The sequence below is a fragment of the Oryzias melastigma genome, linkage group LG4 (genome assembly GCF_002922805.2).
Source record: "Oryzias melastigma strain HK-1 linkage group LG4, ASM292280v2, whole genome shotgun sequence".
NCBI lineage: Eukaryota > Metazoa > Chordata > Actinopteri > Beloniformes > Adrianichthyidae > Oryzias > Oryzias melastigma.
Genome location: NC_050515.1, coordinates 10,453,606 through 10,467,092, shown reverse-complemented (window position 1 = coordinate 10,467,092; position 13,487 = coordinate 10,453,606). Strand labels below are relative to the sequence as shown.

General features: G+C 36.1%; 1 protein-coding gene across 8 annotated transcripts in view; it reads right to left on the bottom strand.

The window, feature by feature from the left end:
- The window catches only part of ptprsa (protein tyrosine phosphatase receptor type Sa), a 292,916-nt gene that overhangs the window by 7,048 nt on the left and 272,381 nt on the right, over window positions 1-13,487 (bottom strand). For all 8 annotated transcript variants that reach the window (XM_036211506.1, XM_024278989.2, XM_024278979.2 and 5 more), the window contains 4 exons: window positions 10,436-10,614; window positions 10,205-10,331; window positions 9,996-10,121; window positions 4,858-5,012 (listed from right to left, as the gene is read on the bottom strand). In XM_036211506.1, the coding sequence (XP_036067399.1) occupies window positions 4,858-5,012; window positions 9,996-10,121; window positions 10,205-10,331; window positions 10,436-10,614 (587 nt within the window). The remainder of the gene's footprint in view (window positions 1-4,857; window positions 5,013-9,995; window positions 10,122-10,204; window positions 10,332-10,435; window positions 10,615-13,487) is intronic.

Genomic DNA, 13,487 nt, shown 5'->3' with positions numbered 1-13,487 from the left:
TAGCTAGCATGTAACAGAAATATTAGCTAAATCCCAAAACAACCTAAAAAGTAAAAAAAAAGCTTGTTAGCCAAAACAGCTACCACGTAACTGAAATTTCAGCTGAACTCCAAAATAGCCTAAACAATTCCTAAATTAGCCAAAACAGCTAGCATGTAACTGAAATATTAGCTAAACTCCAAAATAGCCTTAAAAATCCTATATTAGCCAAAATTGCTAGCATGCAGCTTGAAATATTGCCTAAACTCCAAATTAGCCTAAAAAACTTAAAAAAATCCTAAATTAGCCAAAACAGCTAGCATGTAGCTGAAATATTAGCCAAATTTCAAAACAGCCCAAAAAACTTTAAAAAAAAAGCTTAAGTTAGCCAAAACAGCTACTACGTAACTGAAATATTAGCTAAACTCCAAAATAGCCTAAAAAAATCCTAAATTAGCCAAAACAGTTAGCATGCAGCTAACATATTAGCTAAACTAAAAGCCCCAAAATATTCCAAAAAGCGAGCAGAATGCCATTATAACTTTCAACTTTACTACACTCTGACTCCATATAATATAAAGTAACATCTAATCGACAATTACATTAGTCGTTGACTATTTTAATAGTTGATTAGTCGAAAAATCGTGGCAGCCCTAGTTGATGATCTGCTGCCTCTCCGAGCACCAAACTCATAATAAAAAAATAAAAAAAAACGAAGGTGCAGAGAATCTGTCCTAAAAATGGAGCAGTCACGTGACTCCTACAGTCATCGACAGGCCAAGGGCCTTTTTGTCCATTAGTCCACTCCAGCAATAACTGAGCATTTTTCTGTGACGCCGCCTTCCCCCCTTCCAATAAAAGCTTCATCGAAGGGTGGAATAACTCAGTCTTATTGGAGCCTCCGTGACACATATTACAACTCCTGCAGGGCCATTTGAGGCTGGTGACATCATTTTCCTTTTTAATACAAGAGGGGCTAATGTTTGGCTTGATGATGTCATGGTGTCTTCGCCAAAGAAATATGATGCAAATGTGACTTTTCGCTCCGGAGGTGAAATATTTGTGTGAGGTAGTCGGGAATTTTGCCAGGAACTTGACCTTGTGGAAACTGCGCTAGCGAGGAAAAGTTTTTTTTTTCACAGAAGTGGAATCCTGCAGGAATTAGGAGCTAGTGTTAAATAGAAGTGACTGTGTCCTTGATGAAAGTGTTGCATAATGATCCTAATAAGAAAATAAAAGAAAGGCATTTTTTAAAGTCCCCCTCTGATCATCTTTTGATCTTTTTTGAAAGTGTTGCCAGTGTTTTTTTTTTTTTTTTTATTCTGATTATTTAATTTTGTTTTCAGTTATAAGCAGACCATCAACCTAACATTAGTGGTTCAACAAAAATGGCGATCAATTTCGGAGCTATCCAGCCTAACAGTTTTGAACCAGAGGCCTCATAGTATTGATATCAAGGTGAAGTATCGATACTAGTGTGATGAGATCAATACTTTTGATACTTTCATCACAGTTTTACCTCAATACGTACAGTGAAAAGCTTGAATTTACAAATGGAGTTCTGTCTGCAATGTTGCCAGACATTTTCTACTTACAATTTCATTACATTTCTTTTTTTTATTATGAACTATTTAGTGTTTTCTTCTTCTTTTTATCATAATGGTAGTATGCCATTATAATAATACATGTTCTATATTTGAAAAATATCAGATTTGTTAACTGTATTATCGAGAGAAACTAGCAACCAGGTGCTGCTAATCAGATCCTGATCAGCTGATCATTATCAGGTATGCAGATCTGGATTCAAGATTTCTATTTCAAGGTTAATTCCTTAAGTGTACTAAGTGTACTACTAGGGGGTCCTCCATTTCTACAATTAATCAAAATAAATAAATAAATAAATAAAGTTCCTTAGAAATTTCCCAGAACTCTCAATGACAAAACAGTGAACACTGATGCTCACTTGAAGATAGACAGCAATGAACTGTGTTTGAACAGTTTGTCATTTGAAGAAAAAAAAAAAAAATCTGTAATTTTTTTTAATATAAATCTTTAAAAGTTTGTGTCATCAGAACACATTGGATTCATAAATAGTCTTTGTAAAATTATTATATTTATTCAGGTTTGACAGACCAGAACCCAACAAAATTCCTTTATCGTTTAAAAATGCACAATATTTTTGGGGAATTAAGCATTTATTTATAGATTTAGTTTTTAAATATTGCAATAATTGAATTACAAGTGTCTATATGTTTCTATTTTTAACAGTTGTAACTTAATTTACTTTTGACAGCAGCTCACAACTCACTAAATCTCCATCTACAACAGTTTTACTTTTATCAAAACTGCAACACAGTCAAGCAGATTTTTATCATTAGAATTTCTATGTGTTTTTTTTTCTTTTTAATCTCAAAAATAAACATTTTAGAATAATATATTTATTAAATTAAAAAAACTCAAAACACTTAGAATAACCTTAGCATTTTATTGAAAACACAAAACTCTAAATCATACTGAACCATTTTAAACCACTTTTGTTCAAAATTTTAACCACTTTAGCGTAATTTACCAAAATGATTTAGACACTTTTGTTTGACAAACTATGAATGAAAAATACAAATTGAAAGAACATTTCTAAATAATTTATGACAGTAAATTAAACTTTTATTTTTGCTTAGTTGTTTGACATGCAGAAATGACAAAACTAAACTAACTAATCTCTTATTTATTCAATTGTTTGCATTTTTCATTAAAGCTAAAGAGCCACAATACAGAGATAAAAGAGCCAAAGTCTGAGGCTCTAAATTAAGGATCTTTTGAAAGGAAACCCTTGAAATCAAATGAAATCCGGTGCCTCCTTTCATTTTCTCCTTTAGTACACCATCATATATCTGGATATCATCCAAACCCTCCATTTTTATAGTCAAAACACTAAAGAAAAGCAACAACTAATTGTTTACACCTTAAGTCCATAGTCATTAAAGACACGTCAACAATCTAGTAAATGTCATTTCTGCTGTAATTAGTATTTTGCAAACCATTTGTGGATTCAGGTGTGGATCAGGTGATCCAGCTTTATTTATTTATTTGTATTTTGAGGGGTTTTTTTGGCCAAACAACTATTTTGTGTTGTCCAGGATAATATGTTGACATATTTGGTAAGATATCAGCTATAAATAAAATACTACACTTCCTAGAGCTGAAGGAAAGGTTGAGTCAAATTTTGCAGGTTCACACATTTAAACCTTTGAGCTAAAAGTACAAATAATTAAAAAAGAGAAAATGTTCAAGAAAGTAAGAAAAAAAACTATTGTTACATTGCACAAAAAATTAATTAAACTTAAATTGTTTTCCCTTTTTCTCACCTACGTTCTGGACCAGTTTTACTTCAAAACAAAAAGCATAAAGAAAGAACAAAGTTAGTAAAGCGCTACACACTACAATAGAGCCCCCTCAAAGTCTATCAGTATGAATAATCTGAGGACTTTGTAGAAGCGACTACAAAATATCAGTTTCTATCTTCGTCCAGCACGTCAAGTTAACGATCTACATTACTGTGGAAGCTCTATCTGAGGTGATAAAAATGCATCACGAAGCAGCCATAAAAACCAAAAGAATGGCTGTTACATTTCATAGGTCTCCTCTTTGCAAATGCCAAGCCAGTTCTCAGCCTTATCAATTATGGAGGAGAAGGGCCTGTGGAGATGCAGAGGTAATGTTCTACAGAGGCAGCGGAGAGGGGAGAGGAATCATATCTGATGATGTGGTTAGAGCTGCACCCGAGGAGAGGCTGCACAGCAAAACAATAACCATCTTAAAAAGCGATTTTATCTCGTCCCTCCACTTACAGCCCTATATGTCTTAAGATGGAAAGTGTTTATCAGTTTGAGGGTAAAAAAAGAAAAAAAAAAGACCCCCACTCCCCCTGCCGTGTTTGTAAAGCTTCGTTCACACTGAACGTGATTCCCGCGTCAGTGTGAACGCACATCAACGTACAGATGTACTCAGAGGTCTGTGATCTGATGTTTTGAGTGTTGGGTGCATCACAGTTGTCTGGCAAAAGTGTGTTTTAGGTGTTCAGAGTTCAAATATCAGAACTTTCTTGAAGAATTTGCATCAATCAAGGTCTCAGCTTTGTCCCATTATATGTTGATGAAGTCCAAAACCAACAAGGAGGAGAATCTGATCATTCTCTTCTTAAATTTTGTAATATGTTGTTTTTATTTGCACTGAGACAATAGTAGAAAGTTTCTCTAAATTATAAAAAAAATGTTTCCCCTTCTTGGATTAATGCGGGACAGAAAGTTGTCAAATCGCGTCACAGAGAGACAGAAGTATCGCTGAAAGTGTCCATCATTCGAGCGCAACTCTTGCAGTAGAGAGTCTCTAAAGCCTCGTTTCCACTGAGCGGTCAGGTTCAGTCCGGAAAGGAGTGGTACTGTACGGTCCAGTTAGTTCTGGCGAGCGTTTCCACCCAGTTAAGCCTGACTCCCACTGAGTGGTTTGTTTTGTGAAGACTGCTAGCGTGGCGCTAGCTTAATCAAAGGGTGGCTACAGCGATTCTGACCCAACTGTTTCATTCCACTTTTCAATGGACTTTTAACAGTTGACCAATCATAAAATTCAACTGTACTACCTCATTTCCACCAGTACGGGGCAGCACACAGACAGTTTTAGCCCTCAATTTTAGGAATTAAACAAGTTTATTTTAATTGGTCAAAAATGTGGCAGAGACCAACAGACAACACTTTTAAAGCCCCATTTATAGAAATCAATAGAGGAAAAATTTGATTTAGTGTTTTGTCACCTCTTAATGTATGAATCCGTTCCCCTCATCCCCCTCCCTCCCAGAAAACAAAGGTAGAGACACGGACATACCTGCAGTGGACAGAGATTGGTCCGTCCTGCCCAAACTGCTCCTTGGTTTTATGCACCTGGCCGATGAAGTCGATGAATCCCTCCCCAGATTTGGGCACACCTTGCTCCGGCCAGTCGGTAAACTGGAACTGCCTTACTGTCCTGGACTGACCGTCCTATAAAAACACACGAAAAAAAGAAGAAAAAAAACACAAGACAGAGCTTATAAACAATGCATGGAAGCAGAAAGAAGGCAGAGATCAAAGTGAACCTTTTTAAGAATTATTGATGCGACTGAAACCAAACCACGAGAACCCACGTATTATTGATACACAGTGCACCTTTGTGAAATACTATATATATATTTTTTGGAGTAAATCTAAGCAAACAGGGACGCACTCATCTCACATCGCAGACTTATTATCCGCTGCTCTCCAAAAACCAAATTGTTTCCATCTTCTCCAATAATGTCTCAGGCATGTGTGCGAGTCACAAGAAGGCCTTGGTTAAAGCCAATCAATAGTGTATCTGGCATGACAAGCGTCTTCTCCCAGACGCCATGTTGAATAGGATAATCCTGTGATAGGATCAATAAAGCGACCTGATGGATGAGCAGAGCGGAGGAGGCGAGAAACAAGAATTAAGGAGTCAGGGCGCGGGAGGAAGGACGGGACAATAAACACTTGCAGGAACCATTATTTCAATACCTGGCACTGGGTAATATAATCTTATTCTAATGTTGAGACAGTGGAGGTAGCTTCTCTTGCAAGCTTAAATGAATTTCTTTACGTCGAGGGTGGAATCACGCTGAGGCAAGAGGAGTAAACTGCTTTATTTTGAGAGAGCTCATTATTCAGTCTGAGAGTGCACAGTCGATACCTGTGTCCTTGAAAAGAAAGTGCGTTTCAAGTTGTCACAGGGAGAACGAATTTGTCAAGAAAGCCAGCAGAGACAAGCAGTTTTTGCACACAGAGCTTCTCCGCTTGATGCCTGCAGTAATTAAGACAACCAGGTGTTCATTTCTCCAGTTGTTTTCTCACCTCTCCACACAGCAGACCTCAGTTCAGGAGCGGTGCGTCATTCTTCCACACACTCACTCCATCCGTCTGATCACAATGCAGCCGCACAATGAGCTGAATATTCATCTGCAAACTGGTGGGGCTTTTTGTTTTTTCCAAGCTGCTGAAAAATTGATGACTCTAAAGTGGGATGAGCTGACGCAGTAACAATTTGAGGGTAGAGTTAGGAAAAAACTTTTTTTTTACATTTAGGAGAATATTTTTCAGACATTTTATCTCATAAATGACAAAAAAAAATACTAGAGCATCTATTTTAAATTTACACAATAACCAGTGCTTTGGGAAAGGAGTTAAAGTCTCACTATGATGATCTTTTGATCAAATGTCAAATCATTCCCAGGGATCTTTAAATTAGTGCTATGAGTTTTTTGTGCTATGGTGACCTGTAATTAATTAATACAATTAATCTATTTTAATTGCAAATATTTTTAACCTAATAATTGCTATTAGAAGCCTAATTTTGAAATATTTTCATTTTAAGCCCCATTCCAACCATATTTTTTCTATTGTAAAATCGTTCCCAGTGATCTTTTACCAAGGATTGTGAGGTTTTTAGCCAAATCGAAAAGCCTTTGTCTTTTTTTTGAAGACATAGGCCCAACCTGAATTCTTCCCGTCTCTATGCAGTTTAGCCAAAATCAAAAAACTAGTTTCTGCTGAGTGGCATGAGTTCATTAGAAATTTCCCTCTGGAGTTGTGGAGGGGATTGTTGATGCATAGTAACACCCTCCATTTCCTATCACCTCTCAGTTTATACTTCCTCCCACTAGCTTACAGCCCCTCACGACCCCAATCCAGGCTCGGCCCTGGACTGCATGGCGCCCTTGGCAAAATTTGAAGATGACACCCCCTGCAGGGTCTGATAATCGAACGTTCCAGCTGGGGCTCGGAGTGGGTAACTGTTCGTCTAAGAGCAAACAAGCCAACAGACTGTGCCACCGATCATGTAATGTTCAGGTGGAAAGTAGAAGAATTTCAAATGTAAAGGTGTTGAAGAAAAAAAATCACTAGATCACTAGTTAAGTTTGTTTTTTTTCTACCAAAATGCAGGGAGGAGTGAATTTCCAAGCAATTTTATGTAAGTGAAACAGACAAACCTCTGCTTTGAGCCCGTGTTTCCTCCTCTTCCTTGTTTTATCCTTAAAGTTTTAAAGAAGGGGCAACTAATAATATATATATATATATATATATATATATATATATTAAAAAAATCATAGTAATTTGGTGCCATAGGCGGTCGCCTAGGTTATTTATGCCCGGGGCCGGCCCTGCTCCAACCTAATGTTACTGGTGCAACAAAAAAGGCAAGCAGTGCTGGAGCGATCCAGTCATACAGTTTTGAACCACCTCGGATGAGGAACACAAAGGATCTACAGTATTTTTCTGCAAGTGGATGCATCGGAATCCACAGATGTACACAAGCTACAATCTTTTTCCCAAAGGCATTTTTCTGTCTATTTGTGATTGACAACCATTTGAATGAAGAAATACTCAGAAAGGCACTTTTAATTTTCTTAACATATGTCCTTCCTCATGTGAAAAATACTACGAGAACATGTTCACAAACCAAAAACAGGATTTTTAACTGGATGAGAAGCAGATAAATATTGGGAAAACATAAATTCCAAACAGAGATGTGAACCATTTTACTGCATGGAACCGTGCTGTCAACATTCACGGGAAAATAAATGCAAAAGAGTTGACGAGTGAAAAAAATAAATAAAAAAGAAAAGCGTTACCTGCTCTACATTTTTTAGTCATTATGATTCCTTGCCTTGAGCTAACCATCCCCCTCCACCGCCGGCAGGCTGTATACATAATCTGGATTGAATCTGCATGCCTGTTGTCCTGCTACAAACATGTTTCTGCACTGCTGCCACCAACATCTCCCCTTTTTTACATTATTGTCCCTGACAAATACACTGATTTTAATCAGGAACACTTCCCGTACTGACAGTCTTTGTTTCTAAAGTCGTTTTTTTATTCAGGATACACGTTTTCCTTCCTCACTGCCGTCTTTTTTTTTTTTTTTTCAAACAACATTTAGCCTCAGCAGGAGGATTAAAAATGAAAGAGGGGGCAAAGACAACAACACAATAAAAGCAAGCAAGCTGAAGAAAGAGAGGAGGGAAAAAAATAGAGAAAGGGAAAATTTAACACACAACCTGAGGGCCCACGCGCCGTGTCAAATTGTGTGATTAAATACGTGACTGGCTCCCTGGATGTGAGTGTTGAGGCGTGGAGTCTGTGCTATTACCGAGTGGAGTCTATGCTATTACTGTGCAAAAGCATGCAACAGCACATGCAGACATGCATTCCTGTTCCTGAAACATGCGTCAGGTTTACAGCACGTGTGATCAAACTGAAAACCCTTTCTACATGCATACGGAATCAGGAGAAAATAAACACAAAGCGCACACAATCGTGTACACAATCTGAGCCGGCATATCGTGTTCCCCATCTCTCTGCTTTGTTTCCATAACTGCGATGATAAGCTCTCGTCGGCTGTTTGCTCGAGTAAAACACTTCATCTCGTATCGCAAGAATGCTCTGAAAGAAACGGCGGCCCGCCCTCAGGACGACACGTCCACAGGTGCTACAGCTGCCATGTGCATGAACGTCAGTTCTTTTTAAAAATACATGAAGAAAAGTAAAGAAGGGTTCGGCGAACATCAATATTTAGTTTTTTTATATTTTCCAAATTCCTGCCCCAAAAACCCCAAAACATAGAATTTATTGTCTCCTTTTTCATTATCGTTAGTTTAAAAAAAATACTTTTGCTTTCATATATTTTTATTGTCTTGTTCTTCTTTTCTGAACTCATACCAGTTTGCATTAAAACCCCTGCCTTATACCCCTAATTCGCAACGGACCATTTAATCCAAGACTCTATGTAACTTAACATCACATTGAAAGTAAAATAAAACAACACAGTATATATTCCAATAATATATTTCATATATTATTGGAAATGAATCCGGGCATGAAAGGGTTAAATTTACACATCCACTATGTAAGCTAATTCCCAAAAACTTTATTTAAACCTCCTAAATGTTCGTTTTACAAAAAGAAAAAAAACAAAAGTAGATTTTAAAAACCTTCTCCTACATTTTTAGTCTAATATTTTGGGTTGTTGGTAATACTAATTTAAACCTTAATTCAGTTTATTCTGTTATCACAGCAGTACACGTCTTTCTGCACCTCTTGTAGTTTTACTGCAAGAGCAGAGAAATGCCATCTTGAAGGTTTGGTATGATGTTTGAATTTTAAAATGAAAAATAAGGTTAACTGCAAACCCTCTTAAGGCCGTGTCACGCTGCTGTTGTGTACAATTTACGCTTTGCCCAGGTTTGTTATGTTACCATTTGACTCAATTTTGATTTATTTGTATCAAATTCATATTCAATTTTGACATAAGATGGAACTTATATTAGTAAAAAGTTTAATTGTAACATAAAAACTGATAAAAAGCTTTGATTTTTGCACTAAATAATTTCAAGAATTACTTTAAAATGAAAAACAATTCACAAATTTGATAAATACAATATTAGTTTTGAGATGTAAAGTTCCATTCAATATCTATTTGTATATTTTAAAAATAGGTCTAACTATAATTAATTAAATTATTGTCATAATTTTGCAAACTGTTAACTGCTGCCACCAAAATGTGTCCAATTAATTTTAAAGCCCAAAAGAAGAAAATGTTTTTGGGTTCTCCAGGATCAACAACGCGTTGGCGTAAATAATCTCATTATCGGTTAAATGCTGATTACCCAGAGTTCCTCTTGGTCTGCTGCTGTGGATCTGACTGACATTTCAGCGCTCAGCGTGTGTTTTTTATTTTCAATGAATTTGACAACACCAGAAAAGTCATCGCACAATTGGTGCATAAAGCATAAAATGACACAGTTGCCAAAAATCTAAAGTGGGCACTAAAAGCAGAGCTGTTCTCTTGTCTCATTTTGTTATATTAGCTCAATTTTCACTTGAAGGATAAAAGGTCAAAGAACTATAACGTCTCTAAACAAGTCCTTTAATTTTTTTTTTTTCTTTAAAAACGTTGAAAACACGGGTTCTTACCCTGGCATCTGTGACCTTGAACTCACGAAGGATGTACTGAGGCATGTTATATTCCGCCATGGGGTCCACCACGAAATACTGATACCTGGCCGAGCGCTCCGCTGGCCAGTACTGGTGGCACTTTTCCTGCAAAAAGATCCACGTCGGGTTCAAACAAATTCACAACAAAAGCTCAAGAAGAAAATGCAAAAGAATTTTAGGAGCCCTACCCGACCCATTTCTCTAAGTTTGGTCAACATGACTACAATAGTTGAGTTGTTCTCCCAGAGCATTCTCCAGAAGTCTTCTGTAGTCTCTGCTAAAGGGCCCTGAGTGGCGATGTAGGCCCTCTGCTGCCTGTTTGGAAAGAAAACCCTATTTAGACCATTCATGCTTAAAATTGTTTCATTCAGGGACGATTCCCCCCCAAAACTCAAAAGAAACTAAATCAGCTTTCCTACCTGTACCCATCAATAAAGCTGGCGTTGATGTAATCAGATCCTTCCAGGCCTCTGATTGGCTGTAGGCAGACACGTGTGGTCTCATAGGGCATAATGTTGACCAGCCGATTCTTAAACTTGTTGCAGGGCAGGTTGGCACTGATGAAGCGGGAGGTGTGGGCTTTGGAGTTGGCTAAACGCTGGAGGGAAAAAAACAAAAAAAGAGTTAAAAACTGCTTCAATAACTTCCTAATCATTATTTGCTACACCATGACGTTTCTGAAAGAGAAATAAGAGATTTATTGGAAACAACAATTTATTCAAAATCAATAAACAAGGATAACATTTTCATTAACAAATATATTTTCTGTAAAATCCATCACTGTCAAAGACCTGCTCATGCAAAACTCATATTGCTGTTGGTTTAATGTATTTTCCAACAACATTTTCAAGCTGTTTAACAAATAATGTTTCCAATAGCTTTTGAAATTGGGGCACTGATGAGACGAGGTCTATATTCAGTCACCATTTCTTTAAATTGGAATCACTTTTGCAATTTTTTTTATGAAATGTCTCATTTACAGAAAATTGTCTGCAAATATATATAAAAAGGTTCAAACCATGATAATTAAAATCCTTTTTTGACTGGTTTAAAATGTGAAAAATCATGAAATCATATCTCAGCAATATTATTTTATAGGTGTCAAATTGATAAAACCCTCAAATTAGCACTTTGTGCACACAAATTAGTATTTTCTGTGCACAAATTAGCATTTTATTTGCATTTTATGCCCACAAAATGCTAACTTCTGCACTAAAAAATACTAAATTGTCTGCACAAGATACTAATTTGTACATACGAAGTGCTAATTTGAGGGGAAAAAAAGGCTAATTTGTGCACATAATATAGCCTACTAGTTTGTGCACATACAATGCTAATTAGAATGAACAAAATGCTAATTTGCTAACTTGCATAAGATACTAACTTGTTTGCACAATATGCTCATTAGAGGGACTAAAAGGCACATTTGTGTGCACAAAATGCTAACTTAAGCACACAAAATAAAGATGCTAACTTGCGCGCAAAAGTTTTTGTGCACCAAATGCTAATTTGAGGGAGCAAAATGCTAACTTGAGCACACAATATACTAATTTTGCGCAAACACAATGCTAAAGTGAGAGAATAAAAAAACTACTTAGCCTGCTCAAAATGCTAACTTGCACAAGATACTATTATGTGTGCACAGTATGCTAATTTGAGGGACTAAAAGGCAAGTTTGTGCGCACAAAATGCTAATTTAAGCGCACAACATGCTAACTTGTGCGCACAAGCTTGTGTGGACCAAATGCTAAGTAGAGAGAACAAAATGCTAACTTCAGGACACAATACACTAATTTGTGCACACACAATGCTAAATTGAGGGAACAAAAGGCTAATTTGTACACATAAAGTGCAAACTTGTATGCACAAGGTACTAACTTGTGCACACCAAATACTGATTTGTGTGCACAAAATGCTAATTTGAGGGAAAATCTTTTTTTATGTAATTTCTAGGGCTCCACATCTAACTTTATGTTTCGATGAATTCTTAAATGCAAGCACTTGGGAAAGCTCAAAATTGCACGGACAAATAGAAAAAGGACCTTCTATGAAAAACAGGTAGAAAAGAACTAAACAGTTAATGAAAACCCATCCATTTCTCAAGTAACACGACTTTCTTCTTAATTAAGACCTAGTGTGAAATAAAGCAAATTTACCCCAATGAAAACATGTAAACAACACAAGTCAAAAATGGGATGGCGGGCCTTCAATATTTTCTCAATTTAACGCTGTTGTTAACCCAAATATGAAATTTCATTTTAATAAACTTTATATTCAGTTTATCTTTTGTGATGCGACAGAGAAAGTACATAACATTTATATAAATATGTAATTTAGTAATTTCCCTCTGCATGTTGTGCTGCATGTGCTTAATATTTTTCTGATAAAAAAACAGAGCTAACAGAAGATCAAAGATTTAATACTTTGCTTGGTTTTCGAAAATTCAGAGAAAGCACCATATATATATATACTGTATTAAACAATTTGACTATTTATTTTTCAGTTATAAGAGAACCTAAGCCATAAAATTAATGAAATATCTGGTTAAAATTGAATCGGTGCAAACTTAGTAACATCAACTTTTAAAATAAATGCCATTCGTTTATTTTTGTGCTTGTAGATAATTAATAAACCAGAAAATGAACAAACTAACTTTACCTGTTGTGTGTTTTTTCAGAAAAGAATGAAGAAAAAGCATAGCTATAGAGATTAATTAGAAAAAAATCTTGACGGGAAATTTGATCGACTGCTTAAATAAAATCCAAACAAAGAGCAGCCGTGGGCTCTTCTAACATTCAAACACCGGATGACCTTCATGAGAAGAAATACTAAAAAAATGTTTTTCTAGGAAACACTGAAATCTGCTTTTTATATAAAAAAGACAACTATGCTCAAATAAACTGCTCACAGGATGATTGAGGAGAAACCTAAAAAGCAGCTTGACAGAGAAACGATCGAGTTTTTTGGTGGTCAGATCAGCTATGCTTTAGTGATGTGTATTTATTCTTCTTCAAGGTGATTTTAAAAAGCAGCTCACACCATTTGGAAATGCAAGTTATGCAGGATAGGAACTCTATATTTTCTTTAGTTCTTGGCGCACAGAATAATTTTTAAAACATTTCCGCTTCAGCTATTGTGAACTTCTCTATACTAATTGGGCTTAGAAATGACCAACAGCATTTTAGCTGGAAATAATAAGAGGTTCTTGTCTGTTTTTTTTCCATTCGGAACCAATTAGAATGTTATGTTTTGATTACATAAATATAAATTCAAACTAATTCCTTCACTTTTTAAGACTGAAACAAGTCCAACAGTATTTTTTCCCCCACTTTTTACTTATTATTCATGTTCTAAATGGTGCTGAATCCTTAAAAACAGAAAGTGCATAAAAACATGGAGCTTATACAGCATCCACAAAGATAACTGCTTGACAGCTTCAGCGTATATTCGTCTGAAATCCTCCTTTTTGCT